The sequence below is a fragment of the Physcomitrium patens genome, chromosome 4, assembly GCF_059467195.1.
Source record: "Physcomitrium patens ecotype Gransden chromosome 4, ASM5946719v1, whole genome shotgun sequence".
NCBI lineage: Eukaryota > Viridiplantae > Streptophyta > Bryopsida > Funariales > Funariaceae > Physcomitrium > Physcomitrium patens.
This window is the reverse complement of record NC_143413.1, coordinates 16,232,727-16,255,778: the sequence shown is the minus strand read 5'-3', so window position 1 is coordinate 16,255,778 and position 23,052 is coordinate 16,232,727. Positions and strand designations below refer to the sequence as shown.

At 38.1% G+C, this 23,052-nt stretch overlaps 2 protein-coding genes across 3 annotated transcripts; one reads left to right on the top strand and one right to left on the bottom strand.

The window, feature by feature from the left end:
• Positions 1–8,614: 8,614 nt before the first annotated feature.
• LOC112280876 (protein IQ-DOMAIN 2) lies at positions 8,615–13,432 on the top strand. Of its 2 annotated transcripts, none has more exons than XM_024516785.3 (6): positions 8,615–9,870; positions 10,219–10,355; positions 10,489–10,749; positions 10,939–11,166; positions 11,452–11,568; positions 12,011–13,432. In XM_024516785.3, the coding sequence occupies exons 2-6, from the start codon at positions 10,236–10,238 to the stop codon at positions 12,950–12,952; spliced, it is 1,668 nt and encodes a 555-aa protein (XP_024372553.1). In that variant the 5' UTR covers positions 8,615–9,870; positions 10,219–10,235; the 3' UTR covers positions 12,953–13,432. The 2 variants fall into 2 exon arrangements, with proteins under 2 accessions (XP_024372553.1, XP_024372551.1); XM_024516783.3 differs by having other exon boundaries at positions 9,262–9,870; positions 10,459–10,749.
• Positions 13,433–18,608: 5,176 nt separating this feature from the next.
• LOC112281351 (L-ascorbate oxidase) lies at positions 18,609–21,170 on the bottom strand. Its single transcript, XM_024517757.3, has 5 exons — positions 20,754–21,170; positions 20,512–20,604; positions 20,182–20,394; positions 19,850–20,047; positions 18,609–19,752 (listed from the first exon to the last, which is right to left on the bottom strand). The coding sequence occupies exons 1-5, from the start codon at positions 21,024–21,026 to the stop codon at positions 18,805–18,807; spliced, it is 1,725 nt and encodes a 574-aa protein (XP_024373525.1). The 5' UTR covers positions 21,027–21,170; the 3' UTR covers positions 18,609–18,804.
• Between the last annotated feature and the right edge of the window lie 1,882 nt (positions 21,171–23,052).

Here is a 23,052-nt window from a genome sequence, read left to right as displayed (position 1 = left end):
GAGTTAGACGTCTCAATGAGTTTTCGTTTATTCAATAGTTTTTTGTTTTTCTGTCTGACTGCCTGTCTGTCTGAACGATGTTTGAATTATCTTTTGAAAGATGTGCTAAGAGATATTCTAGTCTTGTCGTGGCGTTTTCTTGTTGGTTACGAACTAGTTTGTATAAAACGACAGTTTGCTTCATCCTTTTGTGAATGATTTGAGATCGTTCTGAGAAGCTCTGACATTCACTTGGGATTGAAACTGTGCCCTCGCTGAAGCTTCTAGGTGGAGAGCATTAGAGCATTTCGAGTTTGGGGCGATACGTTCTTTGCCACATACTGAAAGAAATATCTCTCGATGCAGAGCTGTCGACAACCGCCCCCTGTTAAACTTCACGGGAGGTCATGAATTGTAGGCAACCTGCGCAGCGGCTTGCTACACTGCTGAGACATCAGAAACTGCGTGCAGATTCCAAGACTATGAAGAGTAAGAACCTCAAGGATCAGATTATTGAAGGTGACTCCAGCCTAATCACAACTGGCCCGGTTTGCTTTAAAGATGTGACCGAGCTTGTCATGTGAGAGGGATGTAAGAGGAAATGACTCAGAAATATTTATGAAGACAAGCACCCATTCGAGAACCATGTCTCAGATGTTGGATACACTTGCTCAGGATGGACATGATTATGTAACATTTTTTGAAGAATTGTTGCCGAGTTATAACTACTAACTTCGAGGGCAAAGATACTACGAACCCATGTGAGAACAATTGTTGTGTGTCTGCAAAAGCTTTGCAGATTCTCTAGCTCCAGCAAAGCACTGTGCAGGCGGAAAGAGACCGACTGATTGATACTGTAACAAAATGTAGTTTCCATGCGTGGATTTGTTTGCCAAGCATGCCAGATACGTAAACCTTGCAGTGTTATAAAGTTCACAACACTTGCAACACCAGTTTCTAGAGGTATTAAACTGACAATGCCACCATATCGACCTAGAAAACGACCGTGCGGTGCTTATATCCGTATTCTCAGAATTTCCTGGGTACCATGAAAACCTGCACCAACATTGCCATGCTTCGATGATGAAGCTGATCATGTGCAATTGTAGTTTGTGGCTCTGCATCTTCAGATCAGAACTTGCTTTGAGAAAATTGGGGTATTTGTATGGAATTTCATGTCGATTGCATTGAAGAACGTTTTACAGTTGTAGCTGCAAAAGAATATGGTTTATTATTGCTAATCTCAGATACTAAGAAGAGACAAACCCAGTTGATAATATGGCTTAAACCAATTCAAAGATATTGCAAAACGTTACATTTGCGCTGTAATAATATCTAGATGGTGTGTGTAAGTGTAACAAAGATAAGTTCGCTTTCTGTATTGTGTTAGATTTTCAATTTTCAATGGTACAAAAATTATAATACGTACAAAAAAAATTATGTTTTTAAGTGTGTTTTTAGGGGTTCAATTTATGTGTCTTAATCTGAATACAACACTTGAAACACCATGATGAGAATGTTACTTTGATACTTAAAGTTTTGAAAAATGTATCTTTTACAGTAATAAAAGGAAAGGAATGTTATCAACAACAATTAAATGATGATTTTCAATTAACTATAATTAGTTGTTGCACTCATACAAATTTTATTTTATTTGGGTGTATAATGTGTATCTGGAAAAGTACCTTATATTTTTTGGAACTTTGAAATACCAAAAGTTCCTTAATTTTATTAAATTTAAACAATTAATGTTACTACTATTGATGTTTTGTGTTCTATTCTTGTCAGGGCAAAACTTTATTAAGTTAAGTAAATCAAAAAGAATAATGCATCCATTTGTTTTACATTTCAGTTTAAGAATATGTATTCATGAACGTGCATTAATTGTACACATAACAGAAGTGAATTCACTTTGAAGTCCACCAAACCATGTTGGATCTTTTGAGATCTTGGTACTGAAAAGAAGTGATCATACAATTACCTGTATGAAGTTGTATAAAAATATGAGAAACAAATACAATAACATTTGACATGACTGGTAGCCAATTCATATGTCTCAAATACATGTATGTAGAAGACTTGACCATTAGAATGACCACTTGAAGCAATTTCGTCCATTAATTAACTAATTGAGAGAATTGTAGTCCTTGATCAGTATTAAACAATCAAATAAATTTTATCTGTTGTTTCTTTTCCTTTGTTGGAAAATCTTAAAATTTTGTCACTTTTTCACTTGATTTATTGTGATTTCGTATAAGTACATATAAATTGGATACGGAAAGGCTAAGTGCATTCACATTATGGATAATGTCATCTCAAAGTAATGAAAACTACCTTGCAAATACTCATCTGCTCTCATGCAAATTCCCATTTCTTATGAATGACTGAGATATTATTACAGTTTGGAAATGTACACCATGAAAAGTTTAAAACACACAATATATATATATATATATATATATATATACATATACACACACACACACTAGCAAAAACCCATGTTGTTTGGCATCACAATCTTTTGCACTGCCATCCATGTCCATGTTTGGCCAATGAGAAGGCTTCTTTATGTCTTTATCTTATGTCTAAGCTGTTTTATATAACAGATATATCTCAACATGCCATGATCTTTGAACTAGTGTTTGAAACATAAATAGTTCAATTGCCCTCTAGAGTTCCTCAAAGCATTCATGTGGTGCTTATATCCATATTCTCCAACAAACTGAGTTTAGGGTTAAGGCTTGCATCCAGGATTTTTAGGGTTTACCACAACCACAGCCATTCAACCCTTAAGGAAGAGGCAAAACATGATGGAGCCAGAGCAAAAGGGGCAGAAACCCACTTTCAGAGTGAATCCCCTGCAACGGGTGCCAGCTTTCTCTCAATCAACAACACCACATGGACGACGTTCATCCCTTAATACATCGCTTCATTTGAAGCCCATCAATGCCACTGCACATGTCACCCATTACGCCACACTATTCTTCATCCCCAATTGGATGGATGACCGAACGAACGAACGAATGAATTGTTTCCCTTTTCACACTTACACACAGATGTGTGAATATAAGTGTGTATATATATATATATATGTAAGTGGGTTGTGTTGGAGGAGGAGGACTTGGGCATGGGATTGACTGTGAGCTGCTGCCAAGGCAAACGAGGGCTGAGATTGTGAGGGTACAAATGAATCATTTGTCATTACGAGCCGCTGATTCATTAACCCCCCCCCCTCCCTCCCCACACACACATCCGTTATCTTTAGACTTTACCTTTCTTTACTTTGACTTTGACTGGGGTTTGAATAATAATTTACTTGTTAGATTAATTAACCCACAAGTAAAATCCTCCCCTCCCCGCCTGCCAATTCCTGCAACTCTCTGCCCGGGCTAACCTGATCCCCACCCCACCCTCTCTTCACACCGTACCTCCTTCCATGCCTCAGGTTCGGGTGTGTTGGATTTAGGGTTTTGGGGGATTCTCTTTTCTGAAACCCTAATTTTCGTTTTGTGTTTTTGGCACCTGAAACCAAGTGGGGGAAAAAGAGCACTGTCTGTTTTGTTTTTATGTGTTTGTTTGTTTTTTGTGTAACCTTGCATTTCTGAATGAGGGGTTATGACACGTTTTGTACACCGTAGAGTATGTTCTTTTTGGGTGTACTTTGGTTACTTTCCTGTTTATAAGGGGATTGGACAGGCCTTTGGTGAGTTGAGGTTTGAGTTAGTCTCAGGGTCAATCCACATAATTCTAATTTCAAAATGCAAAAGACATGCTAAAAACAGAAATACATAGCGTTGAGAATGGCCAAATTGGAAGACACTGATGATAAATGTATGCACAAAGTAACATAATCTATGTAAGTGATGCCTTATTTTAAACACAGATTTTTAATGTATCAAAATACTGCAACACATTATGGCTTATTGACATTACAAAATATTATTAATCTCATTGTGGTAAAAATAACATTTGAAAAAAAGAAAAAAAGAGAAAAAGTTAATGTGGGATGTCTTTGGTGCGCGAATTAAGTTGAAAAGTGTAATACAAAACTTTGTAGATTCATTGTGTAGAAAATCAATATGTTTCTACAAGAAGATATGGTTTTTTGAAAAAATATATGTATTTGTATATACAACAATTGTATCAAACGAACTGCTTTATTTTTTAATAAATAAACTGGAAGAAGAAGATTATATGTATATATATATATATATATATATATACAAAGAGACGAAAAGTAAGTCTCATAACAAATTAATACGAAATGGTTTGATATAATTCAGTTTATTATTGAGCTCCATATGTACAGTTATTCGATTCATGCATCTTAAGATTTAATTTTTGAAATTCAACTCACCTTAGTGTATCACATATCTATTTTCTAGAAGATGAATACTTAATTAATTAGAAGTACAAAGAATACAAAAAAAAGAAAAAAAAAACGCTGGCTTATTCATAGTTGAAAAATTGCAATGTGTGTGGCAATTAGAAGGGTCATGAATTTTAAAAATTAGGAATGACACACGGTTTGTATTTTCAATGCAGCATTAAAAAAATATCTATACATTTCAAGTAAGAGATTGGTTGTTTTACTAATCATTCAAAGATGGATAAATACATGAAGCAAATTTTTATGGTGTGTTAACATGTCGAATTAATGTTTTTTAAAGAACGCATGCTTGTGTAATTGATTTAAAAGAACTTCCAATATTAACAAGAGAAAGTTACAAAATACAATTCACATGTCATGTTTAAGAATTAAACATAATTTTTAATAAGAAAATTGTATGATATTTGAATATATTACAATTCAGGACATGCCCATCCAAAACAATCAACTTCCGGCATTATTAATGCAAGTCACATTTGATTTTCAATATTTAATAAATGTACCCATTTCAAGATAATAACAATCAAAGTTTGTTTTCAGTATAACTGCCAATTTCATCATGCACTTATGTAAATTCTTGTTGGTTTTTCATGAATAAAAAGTTATGACGACAGAGTGAAGAATGTACTAATAAAAAAATTATAATTTAAAAGCAGAGTATTAGTATGTGTGGAAGTGCCACCTTCAAATTAGATTCCCTACCTTTTAATTTGGTTAGATTTTTGATCTTTCATCCACTTTTGTTCTTGCCACTTGTTCCAAAAGCCAGACGTAGTAATTTTTTTGTATCTTATTCTGATTTTAATTTGAAATATACTTACATATATATTTATTTATATATATAACCAAAATTAAAGTAGATTTCATCCTACTTAAATATCAAAACATATCTTATGACATGCTTATATCACAAGTAAAATAAAATAAAAAACGAAAATATATTGAGAATGAAAGCTTCAGTAGTCGCTCTTGGACAAACACGACATTAAATCAAGGAACAAAACAAATAAATAAATGAATACTTAACGCAATAAGGCTACCAATAAAATCTATATTCTTATATTTTTCCGCATTAATATATACAAGCAAGTGAATAAATCTTTCCTGTAGAATAAACTCCAACAATTGCGGTACTAAACATCACAATCAGTCATCGAAATGTGAGAATGACCATCCAAATAACTGAAAGTTGTTACATTTAGGGCTCCCACCGTCCCATCGGGTTCACATCCCACCGACGCACAGCTGCCAATGAGGACGAAGAGAATCTTTCAACGAATGATATAATCTATCCAACCCCCAACCCGACATCCAAAACATTCATCCTTCTAAATTCATCTATTCTGGAAGTAAGACGAAGCTTCGAAGGTTGGGGAGAGAAGGTTCCCACGCCATGACGGTGGGGATGGCGGTAGCTATCATAGGGAAGTTTCATGGTCCGGGCGCGGGTCGGGACGGGGAGGACGGGTGCCTACAATCATAGAGAAGGGGGGGGGGATCCAAGAAGCCTGGGCTGGGCTCGCTGGCCTATCAAGTCGAGCAGGGCCTGGGCTTTTGGGAAAAGGGGGCTTTAGGTGATGTCAAGCTGTTGGGCTTCCTTTGTGGGTGTGGAGAGTATGGCCTGACATTGTATTCGATTGCAAAATACACTAAATCTAATACTTTTCTTTAAGTTATTAGTCTTATATCAATACTTGTGATTAAATTTTTATTTTTAGGGTTACTAGAAGAATGTGACTGGAATTCACGTATAGTCCATTCCACTGTGAACAAACCTGTGGGTTTTCTTATATATATAGATAGATAGATAGATAGATAGATGTGTGTGTCCCACCGTTTCAGGGTTGTGTGTATGTCCCACTGTGTAGACATTTGTGTTCCTGGCGTCATGTCATGGGAATCTAACATGAGATGAATGTCGAAAACGTACAGAGTTGGAAGAGACACTTCAAAAGGAGGAGGAGCCATCTTTTGCATACAATGCAAAAAAAATGATAGAACTGGTGTAGGTAAGAATTTAATGGCTGTCTATTGAAAGATCTCTACTATATTGCTCCAAACTTAAAGTATGAAGATTCTTCAGGACTGTTGTTTTCCAAATAAACAATACCAGTTCCGAAAAACAATACACACGTGCATTAAAGATAACCAAAAATATGTGGGACGTAAAATTTAAAAATGGGAAATTGTTTTACCCAATTAAAATACTCATAATCATGATTTTTCATTCGTAGAAATAAAAAAATTAAAGTTCATGGTCAAACAATCTATAATCACTTATGTTTTATTTTAGTTTTACATCTCTCTCTATCTCTCTAAGTGTGTGTATATTTATGCTCACACAAACGTACAGTAATTTAATTTTTTATTCTTCTTTTGCATTCGAAAATGAAAACAATTTGCATAGAGACGAAAAATTTATGAAACATTAATTACTAGCATGTGACATTCGCAAATGATGTTATGGTTTTGACCACGGTTCACGATGAAAATCTATATTTTTGTTGACTACACAAGTTTGCACCAACATTCACCTTATTTTCATATAAATGGTCATTGTCATATTCGTGTGTAAATACACATCTCTCTCTCTCTCTCTCTTTATATATATATATATATATATATATATATTTTAAAAGACTGACTTTTCTTACTTTGACAACTAGCATTAACCGTGTTCTCCCCAAATATGGCGGTAAAAAACCAATATCTACATATATATATATATATATATATATATGTGGAGAAGTGATTGTGGAGCTCATAATATCTCACTTGCAGTGTAACATTATTAGACATAACTGCTCAATTGAACCCTCGCCTCGTCGGATCCGCCAGATTGCCCCCCCCTTTGCCAAAGGGCATCCAAAGAAAGCCTGTGAGTTACTACTTCACACTCCAAAAGTTACCGCGGTAGTAAATACCCCACCGCGATTGTTACCCTCGGTAAAAGCTCACGAAAAGTCAAAAGGGGCAGAATTGAACAGAAAATATGAACGTCTGTTCGTCATATGGATGTAGAACGATAGTTAACAAAGGAAAGCAATTACCTGATATCTTCTTCCTCCCCCTTCCGTTTAAATAGAGATTTAAAATACTTTTAACTTAGTTGCAAAGACTAAAAAAATTACCATAAACTGCAAGTGAATAATGAATTTCTTGTTCCAAGTTTTAATTTCCATGGCCTATTTATAGTTTTACAACTTTATTCATTCCAGTTAGTATGTCAAACACTAGTATATGTCAGCCATTCTTTAGTGTGATTTCACATTGTAATTGTACTTCAAATTAGTAGTGAACACAACTTGGGCATTGCAATAACGTGCTGTTGTTGAAAACCATAACATTGAGGGTAATACAGAGACTAACAGGGGGTCTCTCTGCCAGTTTACTGTGTTGACATAAACATATATTGATTGGTTGTAAATGTATTTGTCATGTAGTTCATTTTCCTTAGGATATTTTGTGCCATTGAATCAGAATAACTGAGTATTAGATACATATGACGTTTTTCTTTTTCTTTTTCTTTTTTTAATACTATAATCAACATATTAACATATTCAAATATCACTATTTTCAAAGAAAAAACTTAAAGGTTCTCATCACCCCGTATACATCTCTTCAACACTTCAAATTTTGGAATAAATATATTACATAAATAAAACCCATCTCTCTCCTTATATATATATATATATATATATATGTGTGTGTTATATGTGCAGTTCCTTAAATAATAGTTGATAAACTCCAGGAATATGATGTAACAATTACAAGAATAAAACAAACCACTGGACAAGATATAATTGACAGTTTAATAAATACAAACAGAAAGAAAAAGAACTGTGCTAGAAAACAAAAAGGTGTATCCAATAAAAGTGCTTATCCTTTGGTACTCAACAAAACAAGGCAGATTCAATCTTTTGAGAGAATGTTGAAAGAGTGGAAGAACCACGTTACTTTATCATCCATCCATGTCTTCAACGGATGAACGAGACCCCAGGGAACATCCCTTTTGATCGCGGGAGCAATTATTCCGCGGACCCTTTTTCCCGCCCTGGGCTGGGACGGAGATGGCCGACCCGCGCGCTTCAGAGTCGTCGCAGAAAGCTGAACCGCGGGGCCGGGTCGGTCCTCACCCGAGGGCTGCCTGTCAACCGCTGCCCGCCCACCCGCCAGCCTGCCCGCCAGCCAGCCCCCCCTCCATTTCACCGGGTCCAGCTCCGGTGTGCGGTGCGAGACGGCTATGGCGTCCGCGAAGTTTTCCTCCGGCAATGGCTGTGACAGTCCATCGGCAGCTGCACAGCCATGAGTCCCTCTCATTACCATACCGCCCCTGCGTTCATCAATGCAATGTCGTCTGCTGTGCCGTATCCGACGTCTTTCTGCTTTCAGTAAATGCTGTATGTAGTAGCAGTACTCCCATGCCGCCATGCTCTCTCGTCCTCTCACTGTTTCCATCTTCATTGGGGAGCTTCTTCCTTCACTAGCAATTGTGGGCTCCCTCCCGACCTCACGCAGTTTTGTCTGTTGGAGATCTGTGCGCTAAGATGATTCCGCTTTGGATGCCGATTAGTCGTGTGGTATCATTACCTGAGCGATGATACTATCCTTCTTGTATTGCCAAAGTGTTGCTGTAGGTGGTGGTGTTCTGAAGGCACTTTGTTCATGCTCGATTCTCCGACTGTGAGGAGAGTTGTAGGTACTTGTATATGTGTACAACGTCACGGTTCTGTAGTGGGGTGAGACTCGCTTGAAGCTGCACCCGCAATGCGGAAATCATTCCCCTACCCCCGCGGTGGAGAATCTTTGTGAAAACGTTGGTAATCGTTTCTGCGCTGTTCGGGTGGCCTCACGCTCAGCAACGTGTCGCCTCTCTCTCTCCCTCCCTCTCTCGCTAGTCGTCTGCCAGTACCTGACTTCACGTCGCTGTACCATGCCGCAGATTGCGGGATCATGTTTCGGTATTGGTTGGTAGGGAATGTGCATAACGAAGAGTGACAGGTTGTCTAGTCTAGATGATTGTGATCCACTGCTGTTTTCCGACTCTTTAGTGGCAGACCGTTGCACAATGTAGGAAATCTTAAGTTCATTACCGAACCTTAACTTGCTCAATCCTTCACACTCGCGACTTCACACTGGCAACGCAACGAGTACATTCACATGCATATTTCAAGCAGTTCTATGATTCAACTCTCAAGTTTTATGCCTCCCCTAACTATTTCCACGGGGCAGTCTTAAAGCACCAAAACAATCAGTCTTCTTGGAGACACTTTTCACGATCTTTCACTCCCTGACGCATGATACGGCGAAGCAGCTCTATTCAACCCTGGTTTGCCGCTGCAGCTTCCGCATTACATCGAGGGTCGACAGAGTTTCTGACTTAGCGTTGGTTCTGGTTTGGTTCCGTTTCAAGTAGTCAATTGCTTAGTCAAGACATTGAGAAAGGACCTTCATCTTGTTCCTTGGCGAGGACTTGAAACTTCACTTGGATCCTGGTGCAGGTTGTTCTTGTTTTACTCTCTTTTATTTTACTACATTTCATGTTTGATAGGAACCTACATTTGGCGCTACTACATACGCACTGCTTTTGCCGTTTGTTAGGATACCTGCATTGCAATTCTTGTCACCTTCAAGAAGCCGAATGATCACGGAAGATATACGAAAAGATTTAAAGATGGGATATTTGGAGTGTGCATTTAGAGGTCCACCCTGTGCGCTGCTCGTGGTTTTTTAGTTTTTCTGTGAGAGTATTCAATGAGCATCCTTGACTTACAATGTACGTACTTAACGTGCAGTACTCCCTGCTTGTTTGTGTACAACATCTCTAACATTCCGTTCTAGCTGTGCAGATTGACTACAGGGCAGCATGGGGAAGAAAAGCAAGTGGTTTAGTGCTGTGAAGAAAGCATTCAGATCTCCATCTAAAGACAACGTTAAAACCACCCCCAGAGATCTAGACCTTGTTGGGGACCTTCCACCAATCGAGGTAACTTCTAAATATACTCGCATCTCGATGGGATTTGAATTTTTATGAAGGATACTATTTTCGTTTTGTGACTGAAAACTAGTCTAAATTATGGTTGCCTTAGGTAGTTTATGATGGTTTTACGTTTCGGCAGGCGAGGTCTAGGAACAGAAGGAGATGGAGCTTTGGGAAGTCATCACATCAACCATCTGCCACTGAATACGCGAAGGAAAATTCTACAGAAAATACCGCAGAAGAGTGTCGTAAGCAAGTGTCACTCAAAACTCCTGATCCAGCTACCCGGGCCAGCCGCAGAGCAAGTACTCCAGTTCGGCGGATCAATGCCCTCTCAGTTTACTTGTCACCAGAAGAAAGGGCAGCAATCAGAATCCAGACAGCATTTCGGGCGTATTTGGTACGAATATTTACTCAGCACTTGTTCGAATTCTGTGAAGTCATAAAAATAGAACGATTCCTAAGATAGTGCCGTTTTGAAGTTGAAATCTTAATTCGTAAAGTACGAGTGGTGTTTGTTGCATTCGTGGTGTACTGTCCTTCGTGAGTGGTATACAATTGTAATGTTCTCCATCGTTAACTCCCACAGGCTCGGCGAGCTTTGCGAGCACTCAAGGGTCTGGTTCGTTTGCAAGCCTTGGTTCGTGGCCACACGGTTCGTCGTCAAGCCACCATCACGTTACGTTGCATGCAAGCACTGGTTAGAGTTCAGGCTCGTGTTCGGGCCAGAAGAGTGCGTATGTCCGAGGAAGGGCGAGCAGTTCAAAAGCAGTTGTGGGAACGGAGACAGCTAGAATCTCGTCCAAGGAAATCTCTGGTATGTGTGCTAGTTTTGAGTTTCTTGACATCCAAATTGGTTCAGAGCTATTTGATGTCTGAGCAGTATGACTTAATTCTGCAATGGTCCGCTTGTGGCTGCAAAATTCACTGAACTGAAAGGACTACTGATAAAGTTACTGAATAAAACTTCACTAAAAGAATTAGCTGCCTCATCCATTGTGTGTATTTATTCTTTTGAGCAGTAAATTGGTTTTATTGTTTTCCCACTTCTTCTGGTAAACGTGGGGTTGACTTGATGAAAATTATGTGAGCCTGATGGCAGGATGGGGGCTGGAATGATAGCACTCAAACGATGCAGGAGGAACAAGTCAAATTGCTGAACAAGCAAGAGGCAGCCATGAAGAGGGAAAGAGCTTTGGCATATGCTTTCTCCCATCAGGTTTGTGTTCCATGCATTTTGCTTGCTTTAAGGATAGTTTGCAGACACAGTGTTACCGTGCTTCCCTCTTTGAAAGGCATCCAGTCTGTCGTCCTGTAGTGTCATTGTAGACGAATTGTTTCTTGCCAGTGGATTTTTGTTTAGGCTGGTTGGGGGGACCGCAAATTCCCCTACACGAAGTATCCGAAGGTGTGTTTAGTAATCAGTCGTTTTGATCTCATCTATCTGCATTAAGATAAACCTTTGGAATTAAGTGCTTTTGCTCTCCCCATTAAGATAAACCTTTGGAATTAAGTGCTTTTGCTCTCCCCAAGAATTCGTAGTTGCAGTGTCCTCCTTTTTGTCAATACAGTCTAGAACAGCCCTTCTAGCGTCACAAGATGAAGGATTTCATTTCTTTTCGATTTAGAATTGACAGTCGTGGAAGTTGGCCCCAAATCAGGCGTCACAACTCTTCATAAATTGCGAGCCCGACAAGCCCCACTGGGGGTGGAGCTGGTTAGAGCGATGGATGGCAGCGCGACCATGGGAAAATCGCATCTTCGACAACAACGCTGTCTCTAAAGATATTTTCGAAAGTTTCTCTGTCAAAAGTGCAGACCTGGACGCCGTTCACAAGAAACTCGAAGTTTGCGATCCTCGACTTACCAAACAATCCAGCATGTACAACAAGCAAAGGCACGTTTCGGCACAAAATGGAGCCGTGAGAAGTGAAAGTTACTCGTCAAATGGTCCGTGCATGTCTGCGTCTCATTTCAATGCATGCAGTCATAGCCATGGCAATAACCATTTCAGCCCAAGTACCATGCAAAGAACTACTAGCCAGGGCGCGCTGCACTCACCAGCTACCCCATCCTCAGGTCAGAAATCTACACCCGTAATGATCCGATCTGCAAGTCCTCGCAATATCATCCGGAGGGAAGAACTGGAAGAAGCCGGAAGCACTGTTTCAACCACTGCGAGGTCTACTCCTTCCGGCCTCCGTTTTGGAACTCGGTACAGCCAAGCAGGATCTATACGCGACGATGAGAGCTTAGCTAGCTCTCCGTCTGTCCCCAACTATATGCAAGCAACTCAATCTGCAAGAGCCAAGGTGCGTTCGCACAGCCAACCCAAGCAGCGGCCTATGACTCCAGAGAAGGATGGATCCTGGGGCTCTGCAAAGAAGCGGCTCTCGTTTCCAATTTCAGAGAACTTAATCAGCAATTCTGGTCCCATGATGAAGCCTTTTCGCCCTTCCGCGTATCCACAAAGAAGCCCGAGCCTTAAATTAGGAGTCCGTTCCGAACGATCTGTGTCTTCAGTGGGCAACGACAGCCAAAATGGTGGTGATGGTACACCGACTTCTACCGAACTTTCAAGTTGCAGAGCGCCATTTCGGTGACTTATCAAACTGGCAACATTAATTTTTTTTAAACTTCTAAAAGGGCCCCATCAGCTGGTGGTGTTTTACTCTGTTCCTGAGTTGGATTTTTTTCTGTTTCTTTTTCGTTTTTTTTAAAACTTAGTTTGTATCAACTTTGTTAGTGTTTTTCCTGTTGTTGTGGCTTTGCATGTGGCATGCTTATCAGGATTGTCCGAGAGTAAGCTGTTTGCACACATTTTAGGAATTAAGGTACCGTATGGTATTTCCTATCTAGTCCCTCCTGGTTGGGCTCCTAAAACGGCAAACTCCTTGACAAATAGGTACTGGAAGGTCTCTGCAATAATAGTTTGGCAAATCACTGTCTGAAAGCGAACTTCTACTCTACCTCACTCGTGAAACTGATGACCACTGTGTAGCTTGGAAACGCTCATGGCAATGACGATATGTAATATGTTTGATAATAGTGTGCTTTTACATTGTGCCTCGTCTGTGATAAAATTTTGTCAGGTTTTTGCTTCGGCGGGAGGGTTGTACTGCAAGTGGACGTCGTCCTAGTTATTCCCCAGCACATAATACTACTCACCATTTACCAACAATGATTGATTGAAAAGAAGTTTATGTGAACCATAGCTGCTCTTCATTTGATCTGCGAGCTATCTCGTCAACCAAAATAAATTTCCGCCAACACTTTCTCACTCAGCTGAAACTCTCTATCTGTTTTTAGAATTAAATCTACTCATACAACCAAACTTATGCAATTTTGACGTAGTTCAGCTGGACAGCGGCGGCGAGTTATGGTTTGGGGGATAGTTTTCAGATAGATTTCGGATACCTTCTGTGCAATAATGTTTTTTTTTGCTGTTACTGCCGAATTCTCTACAGCTCAATTTCACAAACTACAAAAAAGATTGATAGCAGGGTAGGTAGATTCACATGTTCGATGCGAGCTTAAGCTGGTCTTTTCACTGAACAGGGAAAGTGGCAGTCACCACTACATCCTTCTGTGCACAATCAATTGGTGAATTCTCCAATTTGATGATTTTGAACCAACGGTAAACTTGTAAATGTGGCTGGTCCTCTGAAAACAAGGCTCTATTTCTGGACTCTCCTCTTTGTAAATCACCAATGAGACTCATAATCAGCGTAGATGTCTAGGTACTGGCATAGTCTATCCAACCCATCTTCTAGAGAACACTGATGGTTTTTTGGGTCCTCATAGTTGTTGTGGCCTTCTACAATAGCTTCCCCAGCACAGCTTTTGAGAGTGACAGGCAAAGTCACGCATTCCGGGGATCCACGCCAATATCAGCAACTCGACAAACCCATATTGTTGAATGCGTGACTTTGCCTGTTAGCGTACATGCTAAGCCCAGCGTGGGAATCACTCGTCAGCATCTGATCATAAGTCATAAGATCCCGGTAGCGGGCGAATTGTTGTTGAGGTACTGTGGATCAAATCCGCGGGGTGAAATTCATGTGCACTCGATTGCGTTGTTTGCAGTGTGAAGGACTTTCAACGCGTCCAGAATGGTGGCACCGACAGCCACTCCGAGCTGTTGCTTTAAAGAAGCAGGGAACAGTAACACCCCTGAAGTGATCACTGCCGTAGCAACTGTCAAATGCAGTTTGTGTCTGATGTACTCTATTCCTGCAAGTTGAGTTCTTGGCTCAAAATAATCTGTATCAATTACTCAAATGATTTCTGGAGAATTGTCTTAGATGATCCATTTTAGATTGTAGGAAAGATCGACGTTGTACTGTTGAAGGCCACTCATACGAATGCTAAAGTGGTGAAATGACATGCGAAGAATGCTGAGTATATTGGTCTTGTCTACACCGCAAAATTGGCAATTTCTTTTTAAGTGATTTTCTCAGCTAAGAAACAGCTTGAACAGCATTAGGGATCCAGAATGTGGGACACCATGTGTGGAGAGTGTAGGAGTTGAAGATTTTGAATAAGAACACATACAAAACTATGAGAATTGTACTGGTTTAATTCAGATTTTTTTTTGTTTTGTTTTGTTTTGTTTGTTTGTTTTTTTTTTTTTTCGTTCTAATTAAGTGATTATTTAATAACTGATTTCATTTTAAAGATCTGTTCTGAAAGAAATTGAGCCATGCTTTGACTGTGAAGTTTATCTTTGCATGCACATTTATTAATTTCCTGCAAAATGCATTATTTGTGACACTCAAATGAATTTTTATAATGACGTGTTTTTTAAATATATATATATATATATATACATATTTTTGTGTTTTTTCCACCTTTTTGATTAATTTAAAAAAAATTAAATTGATTTATTTATTTATTTATATATATATGAACGAGGAAAATAACGTCAAAAAAATTTTAAAAAAATTGAGCTATAATTTTTTGAACTTTAATACCATTTTTAAGCATTCAAAAAGCTAAGAATACAACGTGTGTTTATTTGATATTAATGTATTTGCTATACAAACGATAAACTGAAATATTCAGCATTGTTGTTGTATGAAAAAAAGACAAGATTATTATTAAAATTCGTAATTTACATATCATTTGAAGATGAAGTGTTAACGCTTTCTCAACATGTGACACTGTTATAAGGATAAAAGCTGAAAAGGGATTTTCGAAACTGTGATTTATTCCTACTTAAATTTTCTAATAGATGTATAATTTTCAAAAATAATTTCAGAATAAAAAATTAAATCACTTATATCTTACTTTATTTTATTGCTTCAAAATAAAAATGATTAACGTCACAATCATATTATTGAATATAACAAAAAAAAAAGAGTTAAAATAATTTGGTTATGAAATTCATAAAATTGAAACTCCAAAATAAAGAAAAATGAAAAAAACTAAAATGTTGGATTTTACATTACATATGCTTACTTTAAGTACTACAATGAATCCTCTTTTTTGATTTTGTATACACTACTTTCATATTTTTGTCAAACAGTGGATGGAGTTATTGAAAACATTTACTAGATAGAAATTATTTTATTTTTGAAATATGATAATATTTTAAATTTAATTGAATACGTATATTTTTTTTGTGGAAATAATATGAAATTTTTATTTTTAGAACTAGTTTCTTAAGTATCTTTTAATTTTTTGTGTTAAAGTATATTTTTATTGTAAAAAACATTGACTACATAAATCCTAGAGTTTTAATTACAAGTATACAAAAAAGTCAAAATATAAATCATGAAAAAGTAATCCATTAACAATTCAGATATATATTAAAGTGATTTTTATTTTGTGTTTTTCTCCATTGTGTAGGAATTAACAATTAAAACATCTTTTGAATTTTTCTTTGTCTTCATAAAACCAACAATATAATCCAAATATCTCATTATATATATATTATAAACACACAAAAAATGAATTAAAAGTAATTTTATAAATAGAAAATTGTAAGAAAAAGAAACTATTTTATTATACAAATACTTTGTATTTTGTCTAGTTAATATATAGTGTGTTGTATGGTGGGCTAATTTACTATTTTATCAAGTACATTTGTAGGGTTTTAAAGAGAAGAAAGGGTGCTTTCTTAACCCTATTTTGCATAGTAAGTGGGGGGCATATCTCCATGGCATGATATGTGCCCAATTTAGAACCACAATTGAGTGTGTATAATGATGCAATTCTTAGTAAAACAATTATGTTTTATGTTTGTTTCTTTGGAAGAGGGTGATTTTGTGTCTTTTTTCCTTAACATTTTTAAATATGTAGAGAAAAACTTCTACCTAATAAAGATTATTTTTATATAAATGATCCATAAATAAAATAAAATGTAAAATAAATAATATGTATATTTATAGATTGAGCTTAGACACTTTTTTAAAGTTTTATTATTTGTATTAAAATATTTTTATAAAATTTAGAATATCAAATATATTAAATTTAGATATTTTATAGAAATATTGTACAATGCAACTTGTGAAGCTATAAATATAAAAGATATATTCAAATATTCATAAAAAATGGAATTATAATAAAAAAAATTGATGAGTGGAACCTCCTTTTTATTTCACATGCAATAGAATATTATTTATACTATAATATTATAGGATAAATTTATAGTAAAGGGCTTTTAAAATAAAGCTAATAATATTTTTAAACTAAATGAAAGAATGACATATAATGTGTTGTAAAATTTTGTTGATTTTAATAAAAAAATCAAAATCAAAAAGAGGTGCATAAACCAGTGCATACAAATCTTTTGTTGTAAATTTATGCTCAATTTCTTTAGGGTAAATAAGAGTTTTATTGTGTGTATGCAGAGGTGTATGGCACAAGGGGTATTTATGTAATAAAAGAGGAGTGTCTTCCTAATAGTTTCCTAAAATAATATAATCTAAAGTATTTGAGATAAGTTTATAATTTAATAAACTTTAAAGTTTAGTCTATCATATATGACATATGATAGACATATGATATAACATGATAGACATATGATCTTGGGATATTAATATGTGTGTGTGTGTATATATATATATATATATATATGTATATATAATTTCTTTTTTACAAAGTCATAACTGCTCATAACTTGTTTGCAAAATAGAAATAATCAATTACATAGTTTCTGATTTTAAATAAATAAATATATAATATGTGCGAATTATGTTGAAAAGGATCTATAAAGTTACAGTTTTATTCTTCATATAATTTTATACGACTTTAGATTTGAATGTGTTATAAATGCTTTAAATATAAATATTTTATACATAATTGACTTGAACATAATTTTTTATAACACACATCACAGTTTAAATATAATTAATTTCTCAATAATTAAATCAAATCATCTTTAGAATTAAATTATTTATTACTAAATTCAGTTTTAAAATAATTTAAGTCTATCCATGTATATTGGAATCAAATATTTAAGGTATTAATTGCTTTATTATATTAATTCAAATTATTAGTTTTTATTAAATAAATTTTACATATTTAATCCTATTGCCAATGTATTAATTACTTAAATAAAGTGTGTTCTAATTGAAATACTAAAGATTCTAAAAAGAAGAATCTCTATCAAGATCTCAGTTATATTCTAATTTTATAATTTTAAAATTGAAGTAATGAAGGATGACTTAAAACCCTTATTGTTTGATAATACTTCATTTAGTACATAAGTTTAAAAAACAAAGTAATTAAGCTTTTTTACTATAATTTAAAGCCATATTTATAGTTATTTTTTTTTAAATAATACATTTGAGAATTGATTGATGTGTTCACATGAGATAATAATGATTCCATTTATTTCTGTAAATATAAAATGTGCATAAAACATGCATGGTTTTTTCTTGTATAATAGCTGTTAATTATGAATAAATTTCAGTGTCCTTATCACAATTTTACAATAAATTGGATATAATACGTAAAAAATTAAAAAGAAGCTCAATAATGAAATAAAAATCAAACATCATACAATATATTTTAAAATTTTAAATTTTCTGTGAAATATTAACAATATCTATTTTATTCAATTTTAATGTTAGCTTGAGAGAATCAATTTATTATTAGATACAATGGTTTTGAGAACTCTTTTTATTGAACATTATTCTTCTAGAACATTTAATCAAACACAAATAAACCTTTGCTCTTATTTCATACATTTTACTGAAGTCAATTCAGCGGATTTTCAACACAATCTTCCAACCATATCTGCAGTTCACCGGCTTGCAAGCTATGAAATATGATTTGAAACGAATACCATCCTGTCTTTAAGACTGAGACGGTGACGTAGTTTACATTACGATTGAGAAAACTTGAGGTGAATTGAATGATTTGCAAGTGAAAGGTCTAACTAAGAGCTTCCAAATCAATCAGTTAAAGAAAACCGCGATACTCATGTTGTAACAGATCGCGGCTCAACCTACAAGTGTTTTTTGGTGAGACCACAGCCCAAGGTTTGCAGCGGAAGCTTGGGAATATGCCGGACACCCTCGGCGAAGACGGTGCCCATGCCCATGTGGAAATGGCTTTCGACGTGGCAGTGAAATGGCCAAGCACCGGGGTTGTCGGCAACATACCTGAACGCAACCCAACCGTAAGGAAACACCGCAACTGTGTTGCGGAGCGGAGGGTCCACTAGATTGAACGAAGCGGGATCCCTCGAAGCATTGTACAAGCCGTCACCGTAGCCAAGCACCCAGAAGTCGTGGCCGTGGAGATGCCAGGGGTGTATCTCACTTACGTTGGGTGTCATGGTGTTGGCGTTTTGCACAATCACGTCCACGATATCATCTTTCTCGAACACATATACGGGGGTCCCATAAGTGGCAGACGGAGGAGAGGGCGGCGCGAAGATGTTGTAGCTCTCTGCAGGAAAATCCGGAGGTGGAACGGGGTTGTTGACGCCCTTTATCTTGTACTTGAGTGCAGCGATGGTTGGGGTGGCATTGTGCACATAGGAGATGTTGTTTACCGCCCACTTCACATTTCCATTGATTTCGTTCTGTGTGCCTAGGAGCACGAGAGTGCGGTCACATTTCTTCGGAGGCGGGGGTTCGTAACCGGGTTTGGCTAGGAGCTTCTTAGCAAAATTGAGGCTGGTGGCAGTGTCGTTCCAAACGGGGCTCACCGGAGCGGAGGTGGTGGGCAAGAGAGTCGCCGGGTTCGGCAAGTACTGAATCACCGCGAGGCCGGTGGGTGTCAGGGGATTTCTGCCACGCACATTGATTGCGGCCCAGTAATTTTTGGACGTGTCCTGGTTGGCGGTAAAGAGCACATCGTAGGTCTGGCCGGAGTAGATGTCGAGGTTGTAGACATCGAAGGGCTTAACGTAATGTCCGTCCGCCATGACGACAGTCATTTTGTGATTCTGCATTGAAGAGCGTCAGAATGTGAGCTCCAGAATTGTGCACCACTTCAAAGCTTGTTAGATAACGCTTTAAGTTCCTTAGAGGGGATGTGCTCACCTCCAGGATGAAGTTTAATGTGGACAAGGACGCGACGCTTGCGATACGCAGGCGATAAGTTTCTCCGGGAGTGACAGGGATAACATGGGGCGCGCACCAGGGGCTGCTAGCATTGCAGGTAAGGCAACCGGGTGGAGAAGCAGTACTTTCCGGGAGTAGGGAGCAATTGTACTTACCTCTGCCCTCTATCAACAAGGACTGCTCAAAAAACACACTCTGGCCATTAGTGTAAAAACATTCTCTCATATCTGTGCAGAAATGTCCTCCTTGGGTTCACAACACTACATTTACAAGCGGCCGAATTGGACTTATTGTGAGTTGTGGATGCACACCTGTGGCTCGCCCACAAATCTGAAGGGAACGCTGTTGAGACCGAGCTCTTGCTCATAAATGGACTTGTGCCACCAGTCGTTGAGAAGGAGTCTGTGCTCGCCGTCGTATGAGAACGGCTCCTTCTTGTGATCCGGCAATGTTACAATGAGAGAACCGTAGAGTCCCGCTGATCGCTGCATTCCGAAGTGGCCATGGTAGAAATACGTCCCAGCCTACACACGGCCATGTTCACTTATCTTGTCAATACCACACTATTTAGGAGCCACTGTGTGGTGACCGATCAAGCTGCACCTGAAATTTGACCAACCTCAAGTGTCAAGCTAGCTCACCCTGTCGACTTTGAATTTGTACGTGAAAGTCTCTCCTGGGTTAATTGGACATTGGGACACATAAGCGGCTCCATCGTAATATGGTGTTCCTTTCTGCAGGTACAACACAGGTGTGATCAATTTCTCAAGTTCCAGACTAATCTAAGCTTCGACTGAGTAGCTGTAGCACAACACATGTGATTCGTTCTTCATTTCGAGCTTGAATGCAGAAGGTTCCTTCCCAATGTTGGATTTAGCTCCACCTGATAAATGCCGTGCCAATGAAACACAATGCCCTCTGTAGGAATGTGATTCGTCACTTCGATCACGATCGTATCCCCTTCCACAGCAAAAATTGGAGGCGATGGATACTGCCCGTTGGCTGCAATTATCAGCTTCTCCACGCAATCCGGCGCCGAGAACATGTAATCCACGGTCCAGTTGTGCCGCACCATGGTCGCCTCCGTTTGCAGAATCAACAACACCAGCAATACACATCCTACAGCAGCATGAGTTCCAGTCTTGAGAAGCTTCATTGTTCCTTTGTTCGCTTTGTAACCGAATGGTGAATGCTAATGCCAGTCAGAGAAAACAGCAGCATGAACCGATTAGCAAGAGGGACTTCCACCCCTTCTGCGCTTCGCTGGGTAGGAATTAATTTGATTGAATGATATGTCCACAAAATTCGTTCTCTTCGTCCCAGTGTTTATATACTCCAGGGAATTGCTTCCAAACTAGTTACGATGCCACTGAAAAATATACCCTTCAGCAGGGTCGTTGATCAAATCGAGTACAGGTTTCATTTAATATCGGGCGACCTTTTCCAAATCGCAGCTTTCAGAAGCTACAGCATGAACAGTCTCAGCTCAATGGTTGGGCTGCTGACGGCCTCATCCAGCTGGTGGACCTCTCAACAAGGAGTCGACAGAAATATTTCAACTAGCAGTGTGGGAATGCCGGCGAAGTCAATCAGGTCAACTCTGCATCCTGTCTTGCCCTGTCATCTTACTCTGAATTCCTCGGGAACCTACCTTCTGAAACAGTCTGCCATTTACACTACCGGCAGGGTACTCAGAAGCCCATGCGCTTTTCATGTGTTGCCTATTCTATAAACCTCTCCGATTGTGAGGCATGTATGCTATGCAATCGTGTCCGCTTCGACAGCATGCTTAATGGCATCCGCAGTTAATCCAGACACAGGTCATTCCTCGATTACACCAACAATTTCAAATATTGCTAATCGCGTCGTTGGAAGAAATAGTTGCAGCTCTAAGCAGATGGAGTGCCTACTCCATTATTGTGCAAATCAACGTCAGAACATAGCATGGAAGCCATTAAAGGTAGTCATGAGAATGCTTTTCAACCTGGCAAATTTTGACGCAACAGGGTGGGCATGTAGCGAACTAAGGGCTGTTTGGTACTTCACAGTTCTACCCTGATTCTTGGAGAGATTCAGAGAAATTTAGTACTTCTTGGAAACTGCTCATGCTAATGGGAAAAGTTTGTCTCCAATCGATTAGTTGAGATTGGTTGGTAAGTTTCTCGAGAAGTAAACTCCGAATCAAGCATCTTCCGGGATCCAGTATGAACGAATCATTACATAATAGAAGATGGTTCATTGTCCGATCTGGTCAGATTATCATTTCCCTGTCAGAAGGTACATCGATCAGAAGCGGGCCCTTGCAGAAAATTTTGTGCTGATTCAGCTTTGGGATCTACGTCTACAAGGATTTGATACGGGGAAGTGACCAACAAAATCCAACGACGCAGTAATGGTCACTGACAAAGGATGCAGTTTACAACAGACCGTCGGTGCTGAATGACACACAAGAACAAGTAGATCAACAAGTAGCTCCAGCAGCAGCAGGCCATTCTGCTCACAGCATCTCTCAATAGAAGACAGGAAAGTAGTTTTTCCTAGCTATGAAAATGGGAAGGATATTCTTGCCACATACTCCAGCTTCTGGTAAGAGCCAAAATGCATGAGTCATGTCCATGTGGATAAAACATCCACGAAAGTTTGCTTTGACGGGGTGAGTGCTTCCGGATTTGCAATCAGAATCAATCAATTAACATGAACAGCAATGCAAGTTGACAAGTTCAAGATGAAGTAGGATATCTTGGAGAGTTAGACTAGAGATTCTTGGACCAATTTGTGTTTATGTTAGACAGCGACCATGTGACTCTTTGCACGATATGATCATCCAGCTTCCAATGCACTGTGATAGCAAATGTGCCCAGACCATGCTGCTCTGACAAGCATCGAGCTTACATATGATGAAGTCGACACGCAACATCATGCACCATCGAAAACGAAACTAATGCACCACAAAGCAGCAAGTAACAGTATCGTACCAAAGAAAGGAAGAATACAAGCAACCAGAAACAAGCTGATAAAACAGAAGTCGTATGGTTTAATTCATCAAAGCCCAGTGCCCACGATACATGAATACAAATGCTGCTCTATAAGAGATAGAGACAGACTCTCTAAACTACGATTGACTACAAGTGCATGAGCAAATCACTTTCTCGTCCTTCTAAAATGGTGGCAGTGCCTTAATG